The 20,290-nt window shown below is 49.3% G+C and overlaps 1 protein-coding gene across 5 annotated transcripts in view; it reads right to left on the minus strand.

Moving 5' to 3' along the window:
* Positions 1-20,290, minus strand: part of tns2a (tensin 2a) — a 70,108-nt gene that overhangs the window by 14,541 nt on the left and 35,277 nt on the right. For all 5 annotated transcript variants that reach the window (XM_088914988.1, XM_088914978.1, XM_088914996.1 and 2 more), the window contains 14 exons: positions 9,539-9,577; positions 8,268-8,309; positions 7,789-7,838; positions 7,479-7,662; positions 6,889-6,939; positions 5,746-5,868; positions 5,235-5,299; positions 4,446-4,529; positions 3,837-3,949; positions 2,181-2,241; positions 1,792-1,867; positions 1,285-1,414; positions 410-475; positions 47-163 (listed from right to left, as the gene is read on the minus strand). In XM_088914988.1, coding sequence (XP_088771114.1) covers positions 47-163; positions 410-475; positions 1,285-1,414; positions 1,792-1,867; positions 2,181-2,241; positions 3,837-3,949; positions 4,446-4,529; positions 5,235-5,299; positions 5,746-5,868; positions 6,889-6,939; positions 7,479-7,662; positions 7,789-7,838; positions 8,268-8,309; positions 9,539-9,577 — 1,201 coding nt within the window. The remainder of the gene's footprint in view (positions 1-46; positions 164-409; positions 476-1,284; positions 1,415-1,791; positions 1,868-2,180; positions 2,242-3,836; positions 3,950-4,445; positions 4,530-5,234; positions 5,300-5,745; positions 5,869-6,888; positions 6,940-7,478; positions 7,663-7,788; positions 7,839-8,267; positions 8,310-9,538; positions 9,578-20,290) is intronic.

Below are 20,290 nucleotides of genomic sequence, written 5' to 3' on the forward strand. Positions count from 1 at the left end.
AGAGTCCAGCTGTGCACAGCTGTGAGTACCCACTCCACCGGCCTACCTTCCAGGCTGTCCTGGTGCTTCTGGTTGAAGTTCTCATAGGAGTCCCAGCGCACGAGGGGGTCGGAGGTGTTGTAATCCACCGTGACCGAGGGGTCGTTCCTCTGGTACTCCCGACCTGAAACACAGGTACATGCTCACTGGGTACCCCACGCCCACGGGCGCAGAGAACACCAGCGAGCAGCTCGCATGCCAGCGCCCCCCCCCCCCATGCAAGATCAGAGACAGGTAACCTCGGCACATCTGCAACTCTCCGTTCCCAAGCGAGATCTGCGCCTGTCCCGAGCGCACAAGCACTACAAGGCAGAGCAACCGCGGTACAAGCCTGGCGGAGCAAAGGCAAGCACAGGACAGTCCCACCCACCTTTGATCTTCTCCGGTCCAGACGAGAAGACGAACTCCACCGTGGCATCAGGAGGAAACCGCTCGTCTGGATGGACAGGGAGAAGAGGAGGGGTGGTTAAAGGAACCTTTCTAAAACTCCACACTCTTTCCAAAAACAAACACGAATTTCCTTTCGCAGCTTCGTTCTTTCTTTGTCTCGACATCTTGTGTCAGGTTCCAGATGTCCAAACCTGGCCTGGCTACAGACTGCTACAGTGGCTCTCTCGCTTTCAAGCCACCCATCAGCTTTTATCCCACGAGTACTGTGGGTCACTAACTGCAGCTGTGGGTAGTCAAATGTCCAGTAAGCCCCACTCCAATCTCCATGACTTCAACAACAGCCGTTCACAGCAGAATCTGGAGTTTTAATAGAAGCTGGGGATTTTGTCAACATGAAATATAAAAGAGAAAGATCACAGCACAGCTACTTAGAAACGACGTTCTTCGGACTGGAAGCACGGTGCATTTCATGTTCAAGACCATCTCAAAGAAAATGGAAGCAAGAGAGGTCTGGATGGGGTCTCTAGCAGACATCAGATAGCTAGCAGCAAGCAAACAAGTTAAACAGGTTTGTTTAAAAGGTCTCCTTGTTTGCAACCTTTATTTTCTTATGATGGAATAAAAGCCAGACAGCTCCTATCGTGCTCCAGGGAGTGTGTCTGACGCCAATGATTTGACTAAATGGACTATCTGCTGAATCAGTGCAAGTTAATCAATGACTGCCGACCTGGAAAACAGGCTATTTAAAGACCCTATAAAGCCAACAGCTGCAGGCTATTGCAATGGGCATCCAGCAGTAGTGTGACAGGTGTGTGACTGTTGAGGAGCCAGAGGAGGGAGACAGGCATGGCGTACCTGTGCAGGCTTCGTCCAGCTCTCCCTTCCCAAACCATAGCTGCGCCCCGTGAATGGTGCAGGTGTGAAACTGCAGTCGGAAGACCACGTCCCGATCAGCACTCTTTACCCGACGGTGGTAGCACTTCACCTGCAGGGGGCAGAGCAGAGCACAGTGAGCTGCAGGGATTGCTCCACGCAAGGGTGGGTTTTACATTGAGCGCCAATGGATAGCAACACCTCTCCTCTTCACAACGGATGGCACCCATCATCACTGAGTCACTCATCTGGAGCCCATCACGGCGGGTGTGATTGAAGGCTCATAGCTGGAGGGAACGTTAGTCCATCCCAAGGCGACACAGGACAATTTACAGTGAAATCTAGGCAGCATGTCTTTGCAGGTAAGTGGAAGGAAAATGCACGGTCAAAATATTCAAGAAGTGCAGCCACTAGAGATAGCAGAGTGTGGACTCCTTGTGTTACTGGAGCAGCTGCCTTTCCAAGTGGAAGCTGGAGCGAGGCACTCACCATGATGTCTCCCTTGAGCAGCAGCGCTGGCTCTATAGTCACACACAGCCTCCTGCTCCCAGAGCCCTGCAGATTACTGTGGACAGGAAGGAAAGGTGTTAGAGGCACAAGCCCCCAAAACACCACATCAATGTACGCAAAGAAAACTAGACTGATCAAGATCAGTCAATCTGATTATACAGATTGTTATTAATCCAACATTCAGTTCTAGTTATTCTTGACAAAGTGTTATTTGCAAGTGCGCTTGACGTAATTTACACAGCCCTTGTAAAGATGCAAATAGTGAAACATCTGCATCAGGCCCTGCTCGAAACACCAACCTACTGCACACTGCCGCTGCTGCTTTGCTTACATAGCCAGAACTCAAGTGGTCAGCTAGAGGTACTCACTAGATCCCCGAAGTGTAGACCAGCTGCATTGACTGGTAGATCTTCAGGAAGGGAAAGAAGCCTGAAACGAGGAGGACAGGATTAGTGAGTCAGTGTTTCCCTGTTGCGATACTGTAGAGGAAGGGCCAAGAGGAATGTGCTGACAAATAACCCCCTACCATCACCACCTCAGCACACGCACACCCCCCTTGCCTCTTGATTAAAGACAACAGCAGGCGGGTGCCCGGAAAGGAGACCGGGGGAGGCAATTAAAGAAAAATCCACTGAGACTCACAAATTGGCCTCAGGCAGCCGTCACAGTGTGGGATGGCCTGCACGCGCAGAAGAAAACCCAACATCACAAGTGGCACAGTGTCCCGTTACGAAATCAGAGCAGGGTGAAATGTGAAGAGCAGAAGGAAATCGAACTGATTAAAGAGGTCTCCAGTTGCTCCCAGTTAATGGATCCAAGATCTAACTGCATACAGCCCAAGGGAATCACACGAACCTAAATATCAAAGGCTAAGCACACATGGTCAAAAGAGTGTTGCCAAGAATACTTAATCAAATCACTTCTGGCCCCTTCGATCTCTTTCACTGGGTGTCATCTTTGTTTTGTGCCATCTGAGTTTTTAAAATTATAAACCTTGGGCGAAATGAAAACCATGAACTCTGGGACAATTTTGCTATGAGTTTCTCTTTTACTAAGTTTTGAAAGTAGAGCCAAATTTTGAGCGTTTTTAAGCCGCAAGGACTCCAATGACCCACAACACTTAAAAATGTAACGGTGCCCGGCACCCCACAGGGGGCGCTGCTGCACAGCACGTCAGGCGGTGCTCAGCCAGCTGGACACCAGTGCTTGGAAAATTACAGTTTACCTTAACTTAGCAAACTACCTGGATAAATAGATTGCTCAAAGATGAGGTGGACAAGAGACAAGAGGACTAGAAGACCTAATGTGCTCCACAAAAGAAGGCTTTTATTAGCTGGACTTTCAGAAGTACCCCATCTTCACATGGATGTGGCAGCACTACACCTAAGTACTCTTCGCATACTGATGTTTTGGTGCCTCTCTGTGCAGCAAGAACAGCTTCAGCAGAATGCAGTATGTCTTCCACACGATCCTGAAATTTTTCTTGTCCCCATTATAGGGCTGTCCAATCCTGTTCCCGGAGGCTAGTGTCTCTGTAGTTTTTCATTCCAACTCAGCTATAAATTCACTCTTTTTGTTATTTGCTAAATGGGACCAAATTAACAGCTTCTCTCAGCGCTTCGGGTGTTGAGACTTTTTTTAAAGACACAACAGCACTCCAGGACCAGGACTGGACAGGATTGCTTTCAACAGTTGTGATGATGGTAAAAGTTTGTGCCACTGAACTGATTTTCAGTAAGACAAATCTGGTGTTTTTCCTAGCTAGAGGAGGAGAGAGAAGTCAGTCTTCTCCACATCAAGCCAAGTGCCCACTGCCTGCTACAGAGATAATCTATCAATTTGTCTAAGGCATTCTAATATTTGGGCCAAAGAGTGCATCACTGCGAGACATTTGATATTTGTTATTGCTCTCCCAAAATAAGCATAGAGGCACTTAGAAACTCCTGACAATTCGAAAATGAAAACAACAGGGACGTTCATAATTAAGAAACCGCACAGGATCAGCAAGAAATGATGCATCTCACCTCCGCCAGGCTCAAAGTTGGGTAAGGTTGGTATGAGCACTTGGTGCAGGAACAAGGGGCTGCTGTTCATCTTTATCGCCCCTGACAGGAGACCTCCGAAATAGTAGATGTATCTGCAGAGTCAAGGAGATAGCAATCAGCTGGTGTTCTCACAAACAAAAACACTACTTCTTTCTGCCAAGTCTTCTACAGAGTATATTCACAGTTTGCTAAGCACTAAAAGAGGTTGCACAGTCTTGAAAAAATCAGTGTTGACGAAAAAAAACACCTGTTCCACATTACCAATCTAGATAACAGCGAAGTGCCCACAATACAGATTGTACCCGCAATATACCTGCATGAAATCCCCAAGTCAAAATTCCAATTATTGTTCCGAGTTAGTCATATGTCCTTCAGACGTAACTTGATTTTCATGTCCTGCACAGCATCCCTGTGACGTACCCAGCCTGCTGTGCAAAGATACTGTACCTCAGCCCTACAGCCTCTCAGATGCACTTATTGATCATTGATATGGATTGTCACCTATGGCTTAGCTGTTGTAAACCGCAGATCTGGAATACACCTGTACAACGTCTCGCCAGTGCTCCACCTGCGTGGCAGAGATGTTACCTGTTCTGGGAAGGCTGCAGGGACGATGCTACCTTGTCCTCGCAGAACTTCCGCATGGCCAGGGTGCTGAGCGCCTGGTCCGCACTGTGGAGAGAAAGAGGTGTTCAGGTCAGCTCACGCGCTGCTCAGCAGCACAGGCACACAGAACCCGCGTGTTACACGCTCGCTCCCCTCGCCCAATTTCTGAACAAAACACCACACGTTTTGTGGTTTAACACATTGAACGTTATGTTAAACCCATGAGAAAAACAGTAAAACGGGGAAGATTCTGTGGGACTTCTCGGACAAGTAAAACATAATATTTCTGAATAAAAGCTGTTGGATGCTTAGAACAATCATGGAGAGTTTGGGTGGAATGTACAAAGTGCACATCTAATAAAGGTACTTTGTGCAACAACCTTTAACCCCAGGGACACTTAAGGGCAAAACTAGAGGGTCAAAGATAAGGTGTTCTTTACAACTTGCCATAGGGCTTCGAATGTTATAGGATTTTCTGCAGGAAAACACGCTGGATTTTCTCTTCGTCTGGCACACCTCTCACAACGGAAGAGCTACCTCAGGCTCCCACAGGCGGGCTGTTCATTGCCTGCTTGTCTGTCTCCATTTCACAGCTTCAAAGTAGAGTTCCTGCATTTAGTACAACCCAGCAGCAGATTTCAGCACAGAACATTCCTGATCACTCCTAATAACTCGTAAGAAAAGCTGCACAATTCCAGCCTGCTTTCAGGAAGCCCGTCCTGAACTTCCAAACAAAAGCTGCCATAAGAAGAGGGAAAGAGCAGGACTTACCCAGCAGAGATCTTGCTGTAGTGCATGTAAGCAGCAACGATTACTCCTGTTTTGCCTTTATTACCCTAAAAAAAAACAAAAGGATAAGAACAACTGTCAAGAACTATCCTGTACAAACAGACCAAAGTGTCAAATCTGGTACTGGAAGATCTCCAATAAAGAAAATAAGGTGAAGTCACCATTTAACTGCACTGAACCTCCTGTCTGCAAACTACAGTAAACTAATACTTGCTTCATTAATATAACAAGCACTTTAATTTTTTTCCCAGCATTACAAACAGAATCTGCAATCACTCACTAAAGATAGATTAAAGCATTATTGTGCTCTCAGATTACAAAGCATCGACAAGCGACGTGTACCATTGTTTTTCAAAACAAATGCCACCTGAGCACATCTGCCCCTTGCACCTGGTATGCCATACTGAAACACAAAGCTGTTCTAAGAAAATCCCACTGGCTCTCAGTGCTGTCCATCATTTGACAGGCCACTCCCCTGCCCCGCCTCCATCACCTTGCAATGCAGCACCACTACATGCTGAGGGTCCGAGCTCAGCCAGGTCTCCATGGCCTTGCAGATGGCGCAGATCTTATCCAGGGGGGGTGCGTGGAGGTCTGGCCAGCCGAAATCGTGGACCTGAGAGCAACGAGAGAGGAGGATTACACTGAAAAAGTTTGCTATGCTTTCCCAAATACAGACAGTACTTCCGGGGGCACAGAGCCTACTGGAATCAACACTTTCTACTTAGAAAGCATCTTCAATCGCGTCCAAGGAGTCAAAAGCAAAATGAGTGCAGATGCACAGGAGGAACACGATACATGATTAGGTTAGTTCCCCAGTGTCTGACAGTAGTATTACCTGGCAGTCACACTGGTTTTACACAGGAAAACCCTTGGATAGGATTTTACACTCTTCAACGTGCTCAAGCAACCCTATCAATTTTACAGATGATGCCATAGTTTTAATTTAGGATCACCTTTGATTTGATTCCTTTTGTTTTTCCTTAATTATTAAAGTAATTCTTGGTAAATGGTTACTGATGGTTATAGGCATCCTATGAAAAATGGAAATAAAACTCATACTGCAGAGCAGTGTAAGCTTTCTCACTGTTCATGAAAATTTACTTTTGCATAAACCTTTCTAGACAAGCAAAGAACATACACAAAGACACACACTGATTAATTTATTTGACTGAAACTTTTGTCCAAAGAGGCTTTAAATTCACACCCATTTATAAAGCTGGGTATTTCACTGGAGCTATTCAGGTGAAGAGACTTGCTCAAGGTTACAACAGCAGTGTCTAACCTGAAATTCGAACCCACAACCAGAAGGACATAAACCCAGAACACTAGCCACTGCACCACACTGCTGCTTATTTATTCTGCATTTTGTTTGCATTACAAATTACTACTCAAATGAGGTACAATGCATTAAACATATAGTACTTGATACCAGCTACAGTTTAAACAGGTGGATGATTTACCATTTAAGCGAATGACACCAAACAGCAGTGCAATAGGTATCCAATTTCCACCACTGAGAAACTAATATAAAATTCAAGGATGGGAAAACAAATGCAGACTAGCAAGCAAGAGCAGGGCACCAAGACCAGCACCAGCACCTCAGTGCCCAGCCCAGGCTGTGCTGGTCTCCTACCTTGGGGTTGAGCCTGGTGATGTCGTGCCTCCTCTCCGACAGGTTGAAGAGCTGGAAGAGAAGAGCACGGTCAGCACATAGCGCCCAGCGCTGCGGTTCGCACCCCTGCAGGCACTGCAGATGCAAACTCTCTTTACCGTTCATTCCATCAGGTCATAATCACATGTGAAGACGCTGCACGGGCATTTCCAGCCTTTACAATGTCCTTCGACCAGGAAGAGAGAAAGGGGCGCCAGAACCGTAATTTATCACGATTTTATTCAGTGCCCAATTGCTCGCAGATCCTCAGCAAATGAATCTACACTGACATACTCCGCCAGTTTGAGACTGCATCTTCCAACACTGGGTCATGGAGGAGTCAGAGCTTAACAGGTACAGTTTTTCCAGATGTCAATGAACCTACCAGCATGTCTCTGGACTGTGATAGGAAACCTGGAGCACCTGGAGAAAACCCATGCGACACAGGGAGAATATACAAACCCCACACAGATAGCAGCCCAGGTCCAGAACTGAACCCAGGGTGATGCTAACCACTGCGCTGCTGTGCCACCCAGGATAAAAATGTACGGGGAAAGACCCTTTAAACTGACCAGGAACTTGTCCTCATGCTTGGACTTGAGCATGGCCGTCACTTCCTTGAGGTTGCCGCGGTAACGCTGCTCCTCCAGCAGGGGCGGGAAGAAGACGGAGATGATGCGCTCGGTGATGTAGGTGAGGTCGAAGTCGTAGTGCTTCTCCATCACTCTGTCCATCACGCGGTCCAGGCTGAAGCTCCTGCCGGCGCAGAGGAGGCAGGGGCAGAAAGAAACAAGAGGCAGGGTCAGAGAAGGCCAGGAGGACACAAGAACGGGGGGGGGGGGGGGGGAGGGGGGAGGGGGAGATTGGTGGAGGCAGCCATACCTGGGGAGGGTGCTCCTCTGCTTGGTGTAGGTCAAAGACTTGGTGGAGCCCTGGGGAAGCAAGATGACACGTTAAACCGTGTTCTCACTCAGGATCTTCAGTTCCCCTCAAGAAGCTCTTTTGTCGTAATTCTGCAGGAAACTCAAGAAAAAACGTCGTCTCCTCTTGACTCCAGCTGTGGGGTTTCGATTCGAGGGAGAGTGCCGGGGGCTGATTAGCCAACATGGCCTGCTGTACTGCCGTGCCTCACACGGGCATAAACTGCGCAAATACTGCACTGACAGGAAAGGGAGGGAGGGGGGGCGCTGGAGAGACGAGAGCGAGAGGCGGGAGGTGGGATGCGAGAGGCAATCACGATGAAAGCGAGAAAGAAGGAGACAGACCGGGATGAGGGATTGGCGGAGGGACAGCAGGGAAAGAAATGAGAGATGGCCAAAAGGTGAGGGAAAAGACCAGAGACCGAGGAGAGAGGGACTCACCAGGGGCTGGATGTGACGGGAGGGAGCTGTTCCTCGCCTCTGCTGTGGGGAGAGAGAACGAGTGAACGAGGAAGGGAGAGAGGGAGAGAACGGAGAAGGTTGCACCACCCTCAAAAATACAGCACCGCTTCAGTGGTGTAAAACTGGCCGAGGCACAATGGCTCTACTGTGCTGGGTAGCAGTTTCATGGAAACTACGTGTTGCTGTGCCTTGGACTCATATACAAGTCTTTTATACATAATTGGAAAATGGGTAAAATTGGCCCAATTAACCAATGACATCACTGGCTCAGAGGCAGTGAAATCCAGCAGAGTCCCACAGACATTTTTCTTTTGCAACTTTTACGAGAGAAACTGACCAAAGTCTTTTTCATCACTTGTCTCAAACCAGCTGGGTCATGTGGGAGTCAAAAATTAGGAGTTACACAAGCTGTAATCAGAAATGAAACTTTATACATAAAACTTTATGACAAGGAAAATTTTCTTCCAGCTGTAAAAAAGTACCCCAACTGTATTACAAAATCAGTTTCTGCAAAGTAGCACTGCTAAAAAAAAAATCCCACACAGAAGAATTCAATCATTACAATGCTAATTCCTGCACTGGGCTGTAACTCAAGAGCGGGATTCTGGCCTTCATCATTAACAAGGCACATTGCTTGTTCTTCAGGAGGGCATAAACTCCCACGGTTTAGCTGTTCGATCCATTGCTGTTTTTAACATACACACTGCAGGCCCCCTGACCAAAGTGAACCGATGAAGCGAAGAAAACGAAACATTTTTATTAACAGCACTTCGTGTCTGTCCTTACAAATTCACCCAAAATAAGGTATGGAGCAGGGGAATATTGCGTGCTTGGTGCCGACTCCGATACGGGAACCTGGAGCTTTGTAAAACGTGACGTGGATCATTCACGTAGCCAGGGGTCTCATTTCCACGGCTGTAAACGCGAGTGTTTTCTGACTGGCTCTCGCTCTCTGACAGAAATAGCGGAACCCCCCCCCCTTCCTTTGTTGATGTGTTGAGAGGTGAAAGAGACCGCAGAACTCCCTTTGAACCGACACCACTCTTCGCTCCCCAATAAACAAGAGGAGGGCCAGCCGAGACTTGAAAGGATCTGCCTGTGTCATCCAAATCGTTCCTCCGATTTCGTTTCTTGGCAGTGGCCGAGCCTGCTGTTTGTCTTCCGAGTCTTGTTAATTGCTCTGGGATTTCAAACTGGCTGATCTGGGCTGCTGTACTGGCAAAGGGGATTTCTGAGATTCGCAGACTTACCAGGTCAGAGGGCGGTGCTGGCACGCAAGCGGTCGTCACCTGAAAGAGAGGAAAACAAAGGGTACTTTTTTTTATACTTTAATATGACAACCACCACCTAGCCGCCCACTAAGGGACCATAGTTGTGAGCTAGCTACACACATTGTTGGCTAGGCTGGAGGCCCCAGCACCACCAGCCTAGCTGGCCCCCCACAGGTCAGCCCAGCACCGGGCCACCAGACCCGAGCCAGCACCCCACGGCCCAGCCCAGCACCGGGCCACCAGACCCGAGCCAGCACCCCACGGCCCAGCCCAGCACCGGGCCACCAGACCCGAGCCAGCACCCCACGGCCCAGCCCAGCACCGGGCCACCAGACCCGAGCCGGCACCCCACCGCCCGGCCCAGCACCGGGCCACCAGACCCGAGCCAGCACCCCACGGCCCGGCCCAGCCCAGCACCGGGCCACCAGACCCGAGCCAGCACCCCACGGCCCGGCCCAGCCCAGCACCGGGCCACCAGACCCGAGCCAGCACCCCACGGCCCGGCCCAGCACCGGGCCACCAGACCCGAGCCGGCACCCCACCGCCCGGCCCAGCCCAGCACCGGGCCACCAGACCCGAGCCGGCACCCCACCGCCCGGCCCAGCCCAGCACCGGGCCACCAGACCCGAGCCAGCACCCCACGGCCCAGCCCAGCACCGGGCCACCAGACCCGAGCCGGCACCCCACGGCCCGGCCCAGCCACATTGCCGGCGACTGCTCCACATACAGCTGTCATCCATTCATCAGTGAAGACCATCCAGTATATACAACACAAGACCTCCGTTAGTCTACTATGATCATTTCCACTTGAACAGGGAACCCTAATGCTGTTTTAGACTCACAAGCCTAAATATGTTCAGACCCCAGCGGCAGGAAGATGAATCAAACTTCAGCAGCGGGACAAGGGGTAGGTCACAGGGATTTGGGACTTCCAAGAAAGAGAGTTATAAAGAAAGCTCAGACTTCCCTTTGGTGATTGTCTGGCCCACGCATTCCTGCTGGGAAAAAAAAAATATAAAGCATGCTTCAACAATTATCACTCACTGGGCACCTCATGATATTTATACCCAAGCAAGGAAGGGGGGGGGGGGGGGCATGGAAAATTTTGCATGTCACACGACACAGGCAAAAAAAAGTGGAGAATCAGTGACAGAGACCTCCCCCCCCCACTTTCCCATTGCAACACTCTGAAGCAGAGAACTGATGTTTGGTCACTAAATGAAGCAGTATTACGTTAAGCCTGCCACTAGGCCTCAGCGCGGGATTCCTATTGACTCCTAATGTCAGCTGTGACTCAGAGAATATATGTCATCTGTATTTCGTCAGAGGTTTATCAGATTACCTGCCTCCTGCAGGACTTGTTCTAGCCCCTACTGAGGCCGATTGGAAAACAAATCCCCAAGGATTTTTTTCGTAACGCCAAAGAGGTGCCCATCGCAGGAAACGGACCTGCTCTCAGAAAAGGCTTTAGAGATGGACGTGAAACTAAAGTAAACTCGCAACAGATAAGAGCTTTTTCCAGGGTGTTAATTCACCTCTGTGGCATTATTCTGCTTTCCTTCTTCCATAAGTGTAGGCTGTGAAAGAGCTACAACTACAGCGCTACATCTCCACAATATTTTTTGGGAGTTTTAGCCCTGTGAAACACTAAGGTGCTTAATTGTTTTTCTAAAATAGTACGAATGGCAAAGGAACTAAACAATAATGTCACTACAAAATGTTCAGAAGGCAGATACAAAACAGCCCCTTTAATGTAACTGTATTCCTGTTCAAATTTGAATTTGTCAGAAATGGAGAGTCTGATCTACTTGTGCTCCCACTTATAATCCTCTAGGAGTCTTAGAAGTCCAAAGCTGAGATGTCCACTTAATCAGGGTAAGCACTTCTGGTCCACTGCCTGGAATTACTGTGTAAACTGACCAACTGTGACGTAACCCTCACAGTCAACAAGAGAACATGAAAAACAAGAGATTATGAAACACTCAAGAAGCTCTCTAGTCCATTATTTTGGACTTTTTGGCTGCTAATCCCTCGCATCTACCCATACTTATCAAGGGAAATGTATAGGATCCATTCCTGCATGTTTTCTTCTGGGTTCTTTTCTGGAATGGTAACTGGATCCTCATCCCAACACAAACAGAAGACAGGAGCCTCTATGGGTCTGTACTGTAAAAGGCAGCTAATGCAGACTACAAAGAGGATGGACAGGACAAGAGCCTCCTTCCAAAGTACCCATCTGCGTGTTCCACAGAGTCTACAGCAAAGTTTAGGGGGATCTGCAGTCCCAGAGCCCCAGACTGCTCATTACATCTCGGTAACTAAATTCATTGAAGGTATAGAAAAAAAACAAATTTTGAATTGAGCACAAAATGTAGAATTTTGCGACACTACTGTAAGCTGCCCTGTTGCCGCAGGTGAGGTGAAGCAGCCCTTCCCGCTCACTTGTCACTGTCACGACTAATGTAATGTGACATACAAGCGAATAAGTACAGGTTGTGCATAGCACAATTCACCACAGAAAAGTTTCAATGTGATCTGCAGGCAGAGTTAAACAAGTAGTACTTTTAGGCAAAACCATCTCGAAGTCAAGAGCAATATTTCTATTGGATTAAGAGAGATGTATCCACAAGCCTGCATGTTTACAATGTAACAGGGCCGCCTCACCTCACTGGAAGTTGTGTTGCCTCGTTCTGAATCGCAGAATATGGCGCTGTGCGTACCTGGAAATTGTGTCTATTGTGTGATGTAAATTGGGGGTCTTACAAGTCACTGTGTTCATTTGACTTTTATTGTGGTTGAAATGCCCTCCTCAATGCTGATTCTTTCTAACCCCGCAATATAAAAATAGCCTTGCGGTTCGCCTTCAATGCCGAGTGGGATGCCGTGCCAAAAGCCATCTACTCCCTACTGTCTGGATTTCAGAGAGGGGGGAAGGAGGTGACTTCACATCTGTACCTCACCCAGTGCACTGAGCCCCTTTATTGCTGAAACCACAGATCTGAGAACCGCCCAGATGTGAGAGGGCATCATGACTGCAGCCCCTGTGCAGAGACGGCGCAGGAAAACGCAGGAGGAAGGAAAAGGGGGCCTGAGGTGTGGACTCTGGGAGGAAGAAGGAGGAGGGCCATGAACTCACTCAGGATTCCTGTGGGACACGAACAGCTGAGCGAGAGAGAAAGCGCACATCCTGAAACAGACAAACAGCAGCAGCAAGAGCAAAAGCAGAAGTAAGGAGGGAGGGAGCAAAGAAAAAAAAAAGGTCTCTTCTGCCATAATGGAGAGCTGGTCCTTTTCAACACCACACCGCAGAGAGACAAAGGAGGGCAATGCAAAGTCACCTCCTGCCATATTAACGGGCTCTTCCAAGCCAGTCTCCCTCCAGAGAAGCAAGAAAACAGTTTGGACAAAGCACTGTAAAGCTATGACAGCCTGAGAATGAGGCATTCCCCCCTACTGTTCTCTAAATTGTGACTTCACTGCATGAGGGGAAGAACTCCCAACAGCCTCCTCCAATTAGGATACTCCACTTCCTCGAACAGTCAGCCTTGCCTCAGGCGATGGCTTTCTAGCAAAAAGCTACCATCTGAATGACTTAAAAAAAAGCTGCATGTTCCTTTTGAATGGCTTCTGACCGTGGGGTTTTGCTGGCCAGAGGGAAATAGTGTCTGCGCTCTCACACACACACACACACACAGAGCACGGTGGCGAACAAGCTGTGACCTCTGACCTCCCATCACACAGGAAACATGGTTATTGCACCAAGGTTTTTCACAGCAGCGTGAAGAATTCGGCGCCAGTGTTGACAGCAGCCATGATTACATAACCACGACAAAAAGTATGCGCAACACTAGTCAGCCATTTTTCACATAAAAGGTGGATTTTTAAGTGTACCCAGATCTCGTGTCAGCTCACATTACACAGAGCTGGAAGCTGAGGGGGCTTGCACAGATTGCAGATTACCATCCTGCGGTAGCAAACACGACACTGACAACAGCCTGCAATCAGTACAGCTCCTTTCCCACACATCAGGACTGCAAAGATCTCTGCAAAGCTGTCAGTTTGGGTTTTTTTAAGGCGGCAGGATTTTGGATATGATGCCTCAGCACGTGCTGGATTTTTAAAGTCAACAACGTTAACCCTATTTATAAATAAATACATTTGCACTGTGTGGAAGTAAAATGATAAATTTTAAAGGATGTGCAATTGTACTGTGTTTGCATGTAAAAGAGACCACTGGGTCAAACCTGAAACGGATCACAACGCTACATACAGTAGTGGGAGTTCCTCCGGGATTATATTAACCCTATACAATCTCAGCCTGAACAGAAAACCATCTGACATGCACCCCTGCCTGTGTGGACTTCCCACCTTGATTCCTTGAATTTGATTTCTATTTTTTTTTCCCCCCCGTGAAGGAATAGATGCATTAAAAATAAATCCAAAACGTTAGGGGAGAACCACTGATGTACTGTCATTCACATATAAAAAGACATCAATGAAAAAAGGCTACATTTTAACCCATATACAGGAAGAGCCTTTAAACATGACAGGGACACACTAAAATGAAAACCTCCCAATGCCACTGCCATGCTGCGATACAGTATATCCCTATCCAGCTCCCAGTGGGAGGCTCCAGGAAATCTGGGCCCGTCTCTCTACAGATGGGAGCGGGTTTTCTTCTACAGCAGTTAACACTGCTCCCTCTCAGAGCAGGGGGCCAGGCCGAGGGCTCCGCGCTGCCAGAACAAACAGGCCAGATTCCATCTCCCGGGCCAACGCGCCACGCACAGGCTTCCTGCCTCCCCGGGAGCCCCTCTCCGCCGGCAGCACAGAGCGCCCGCTGTCCCGCGCTGTCAAAGCGGCTCTGTGCTCCCAGCTTCTCCGGAACGCAGGGCGCGCCGCTCGGGGAAAGGCAGGAGGGGCCCGTCCAATGAATGGGCCGCCTTCATCGGGGAGGCCTGACCCCGTCCTTGGGCCCAACGATTCAGAGGAGAGGAAAGCCCAAAGCTCCCCTCCACCCGATTTCATTTCACCATCTTGCCAAAACCCCCTACCCCTTACAATCACAAAGTCTCTCAACATGCCACACCCCCCCGTTCAGACCGCTGGATGAAACTGATGTTAAATGACGGCTCCCTGCCTTATTCTAGGTTAGCTGGCCATGCTTGCTTCCCATTTCCTCCTCCGAGCTCCCACAGCCGAGATCACACCGGTACTTGGTCAGATCTGCCCGTCTCCTGTGCCCTTTGGTCCAGTGATGGGGAGATTCCCTTCCTCAAGGTCCCTTCCACAGGTCCCAAGTACCTTTTCATTTATTTCAATCATTTATTTGAGGTACGACATCCATTCACCCATTACATGAGGTCCTGCAGCGATTCTGTAAGACAGAGGCCTTCGAGGAACTGTCCGTCTGTGCTCTAGATTTCAAAGAAAGGAAAGTTGGGACAATGCTCTTTTTTAACACAAAATTCAAGTCTTATGACTACTATTGACTCACTTCAGGACTGCAAACAATCAATCATTTATTTCTCAACAGTGCGCGGTACAGCATTATATAGCAAATGAGAACAATGTTTAGGAGCAGTAAGGCATGTGGGCACAGAGGAGCAGAGGCAGGGAAACTCCCAGTGGATGAGAATAAACCTCTGAGGGTCTTCTCTCTTCTGGAACCTCTCTATTCGGTTCTTACATTCTCATGCTCACAATCTCACACAGTACCTGGGCCACAAACAGCATAGAAAAACACAGACAAGGGGAAATGGGCATCACGGGACTCTGAAAAGTGGATAGGTCATGCACAAGGCAGGCACATGTTTCTCCATCTGGTTTGGAATTATTAGAGGCCCAGGACTTCAACCCCAAAATCTAAACCTGCACGTCACCCCCTCAGACTTGCGGTCTCTGAGCTCCACTTTCAAAACCTGCAGCTGCATCAAGCCAGGACACGCCAAGATTCCTGTTTTCCCAGTAACCCCCTTTGAGCAAAGCTCCATTAAGATGACAGGTATCCCTGCTGAATGGTGGGAACGTCTTTTAAGCTTGCAGGAGAAGATGTTAGTGGTGGGGCAGCACAGCCCCAAACTGGGGAGCAAACTTTGTGCCCCCTTCCCACCATAATGGCTCAAAATGAAGATTGCAGATTGATCCATTTTGGGGAACAGGGTGCCTGACTTATAAGAAGGGGTGGTATTCGTCAACGCCCCCACCCCCCACACACACACACAAAGAAAAACTCAGGAAACAAATAGTGAGTGAGGAAAAAAAAAAAGCTATTTGTGATGGATGACACACAGATGCAAAAAGTCAATGACATTCCGAGGAAGTGCTGGCCAGGGCCGCTGATGAACTCGGGGCCAGAGGAGATCACGCGCCTGAGTCTAATTAGGCAGAATGCTCCAGAGCCACTGAGCCATTTCACTGGAATGCACAGCATAACCCCCCACCTCAGTTCCAGTGATAAACGCGCAGACACAACCCCCACCCCGTCCTCCTCCCCTTTCTCATCCTGTCTCTCTGGACAGATAACACTGTTTCAGGCCTCCTCGCACCCTCCCACAGCAAAGCAAACCAGACAGGTTTCACCCAGGAGATGCTAAACAACGGTCCCCCTCCCAATCCAGGCGTCCATTTTCTGACCGCTTCATCCAATACAGGGGGGCTGGAGCCTGTCCCGGCAAGCAACAGGCGCAAGGCAGGGTACATCCCGGACGGGACCCCAGTCCTTCACAGGGCACACACAGACCCAGTTACAACAGGGCCAATTTTCCCAAAAGCCAATTAACCTATCAGTAGGTTTTTAGACCGTAGAAGGAAACCAGAGCGCTTGGAGGAAACCCAGGGAGAACATACAAACTCCACACAGATAGAACCCCAGGTCCATAATTGAACCCAGGGCCCCAGCAATACCGTGCCACCCCTCTCCAAACCCCTCACTCATGCGCCCAGCCACTCCAGCAACCCGCGAGAACGAGCTACGACTACTGAGACACATTCCTTCGGAATCGGGGGCTTTAAGGGTAGGGGGAGAGCTTGTGTTGTAAGCGAAGAAGAAAACATCCTGGCCCTCCACAGCACACCAACAGCTGACAGGGGTCTATCTGGAGACTGGAGGGCCAGGCCCATGAGCGGGCACACACTCGGCTGAAGGCTCCTCTTGGTGTGTACGGTTAGTTCCCCGTCACTTTAAAACCGAGAGCAGAGGCAGCGGAGAACAGCCGACAGCAAGAGAGGAGTCAACCTGAAACAGAGGGAGGGAAAAAACAGCGACCCAAGAGGAGACCGAGATGGAAACAGGAGAAGACAGAGAGAGAGAGGGGGTGTAATTCCTAGACTTCACTGTGCCAGCTGTTTACTTTCAACCAGAAGAGTTTTCCTGTAAACACTGTCATTAAGAGATAAGCGCGGAGAGATCCTGTCAGGCAGGCAGGCAGCGCGCTGCCCTGCTGACTCCTCGGAGACGGCGCTTGGATACGGACTTCCAGACCGGGCCACTGCGCCCGCGCCACGCAGCCCCTGGGCCCTCCTCGATGCCCACCAGCTTCAGGCACCACCACACAGCTGCTGGAGGAACGTCTGGAGGCAGCAGGAAGCCCATGCACAAGGCACTGCCCCTCCCCCGCCCCCCCAACCCAACCCAACACAACCCAGGTGCCTGAGCCCGGGTGCCGGGTGCCTGAGCCTGGAGAAACACCGTGTATTCAAATCGAAAGAACAAAGGACTAAGGAGAAGCTCGTACGTTCAGGGTGACGCGGTACTGCTTCAGCATCTTCTCGGGTATGTGATGAAAGTGCACCATGCTGGAGGGCCCGGCAAAGTGTGAAGAATGCACAAGTCCACATGCCAGGGCAGGTGTTCACAACAGATCCGCTGGCGAATTCACTTTTCAGTCTACCGAGACACCGAGAAGGGTCTTTGCAACCAACGCCACGGCGCCCCCCGCAGGAAGAACACTGGCACTGCGCTGTTCTGGAAAGCCCAAAGGCCACCAGGAAACCCGACACCAGCAGCTGCCGCTGGGATGGCCTTGCTGAAGGCCGCTGGTTATTTTAGAGAGAATGCATGGCGCATTTGAGGATTAGCTGGGAGCTGGGCTTTATTTCGGCAGCCCCCTTTGCCGCGTACTGCCTCATAAATCAAATCGGGGGGCTGGGGGGGGGGTCTCGATCACAGCGGTAACAGCTGTCCCGCTGTTCAAACATTCAAGGGAGGGGAACAGAAATATTTTTGGCAGAGAAATCTCAAGCTCTTATTGACAAAAAAGGAATAATTTCGTAGGATATTGTCCAGAAACAAGGTCATTTCACAACAGCTGTGAGTCTGATTCTGAACAGAACTTGCTCTCGAGTTGGCTGTGAAAAGGATCATGGTTTGGAATGCAGAAAAGGCTTTAACCTCTTTTTGCATCCTTTTCAGGAAACTCTTATATGTGTGAATGAAGGTGGTAATTAGACGGTTTGGCAAAAAACGAATAATAAATTAGTAAAAAATTCCCTGTTTGGGAGGACGTCTGACAGGTGGGTGATGATGGCTGTTGTCAGAAACTGACAGTACACTGAGCCAGATCACACAGCACTGCAGTGAAAAGGCGCCTCTCTCCACAGAGTGTCCATGTTCTCTGACCCATTCACGCCTGCTTTCCCCTGGGCAGCCCATGTGCAATAATGATCTCTCCTTGTGACTCTTGCAACTTTCCAAACAGCCTTAGCTAATACATGATCTTGAAGGACAAAATAAACTTTTTTTTACCCCCCAGTTTAGACCTCAAGCACACAACTGTAAGAAACGCAGTCAAGTATAACAGCGAGGATTTACAGTAATTACGGCACTGTGGCGGAGCGGTTAGATTTGCAGCCTTGCAGCGCTGGGGCCTTTGGTGAAAACTGGCCCTAGGAGCGTCTGTGCCCAGTGTCTTTTTATTCTCAGCCTGGCAGAGTTGGCTACGAGGCCCTGGCTCTCCCGTGACCCTGAATCAGATGAAGAAAATGGATGAGCATGCCCATGTGCATATCAACAGGGAGGCGAACACCTTCCACTGTCACCTTTAAATGGCAACCGGCATTCATGTGTTAACACCCTTAATTTCAGATAACGGCACTGATCACTCCTTTAGTTAGAGATCTGGTCCAGATTACAAAGTAAGCCTATTTCTGCTACACATACAGTTTTAGCAGCTCAGTCCCAGCCTGCCATGACTCCCGATCATCAAGGTTTCCTTCCACTCTCACACCTCGCCCTACCAATCAGCTGCAAAGCCACGGGCTCGAATGCAAGTCTACCACTGCTGGAGAGCAGCCAGTGGGAGGTAAATCCACGCTGGCCACCAGCTGTGTGGATTCGGTTTTCATATGCACTGGGATTCAGTGCTATCGATGCTGAGTGAGGAGAGAGCTGTGGCTCATGAGCTCTTTACTCCACAGTCGGCAACTGTCACTATACACAATAACATTGACTCCCAGTCTGAAAATGTTTTGTCTTCATAAGAGGATTAAAAGGACTGCATCCACCTGGGATGTCATGCCAATGCTGCTGGCTCTGGCGTGATTCGTGACTAATAGCCAGGCTGTCACCCACAGGTAACAGATACTGCGACCTAAGAGGGCTATACAGCAAACCATGATCACTTTATGTAATACTGTTCCATTACGGAAGGCTGTACAGGAGGGTGTATAGACAGTACACATTCACCAGAGATTCAGTGAATCTGCTCATTGCTCCGCAAGATATTCATCAGTGCTGTGCGATTACACCAAGCTAATCAAGCGATCTCTGGCAGCATGGGCCAGATAACAGGAGCATGCCCCTCCGCAGAGAGCAGACTGCTGCAGGTTAATGGGGCCAGCTCTCGCCGCTGTGATTTACAGATCAGAAGGACCAGGCGACCGCCTGATGCCCTTTCGTCCCAGAAGAAGAGGGAACATGCAGAACTTTTCTGGACTTAAACCGCTGTTTTTTTAGTAGTATGAAAAGGACCCCCCCCACCTCACCAAAACACACACACAGCCAAGGAAAGCAACGGCATGCAAAAGACGTGGGAAAAGATTCCAGTGTCTGTTTTAGGAAACGCCAAGAAAGGAAGCACAAAAATAAAGCATTAACAGAACCAGAGCACGACCGCTTGCCTTCAGGGATGATTTGTGACGCAGCAGGACAGGACAGCACTTTTCCTGCCACCGTTTCTGAACGTTATGCTTCAAAATAACGGTGCCGCATGCCAACAGTCTGCAGTGTGGCATCAGGCGTGACTATGAGAGCCCACCTCTTAACTTCAAATTGAAAAAGGAAAAGCTTTCAGACTTCATTGCCACTCAACCGTGTCCTTGAACTAACGGGACAAACGCAAAGACCAAATGGATCTCAAGCGGAGCTAGTCCAGAGGCACTTTAAAAGCCAACAGTGCACATGAAAACAGAAAACCAACCAGGATTATGAAATTAACACTAAACCATTAATTAAGAGTGCAATGACAGAAGCCCAACCCCCCTACCTAAGCTGTTTAATAGTACAAGGTTAGAGGTCACTTATTATAGCGCCACCTATGCTAAAGCCAAGGAGAATTGTCTTTACCTCTCAAAGCATGCTCACTGGTCCTGTCCCTTTCGGGAACTGCAGCGCTGTGAGCGAGAGTTGAGCCTCTTGTGTAAAATCCATGGGAACTGCTATCCCCCAAAGCTCCCCCTCTCTCTCTCTCTCTGCCTGCTGCTGCCCCCCCTCCTCATTTCCCTGTCTGCGTC

The sequence above is a fragment of the Atractosteus spatula genome, chromosome 1 (assembly GCF_055471065.1).
Source record: "Atractosteus spatula isolate fAtrSpa1 chromosome 1, fAtrSpa1.hap1, whole genome shotgun sequence".
Lineage (NCBI taxonomy): Eukaryota > Metazoa > Chordata > Actinopteri > Semionotiformes > Lepisosteidae > Atractosteus > Atractosteus spatula.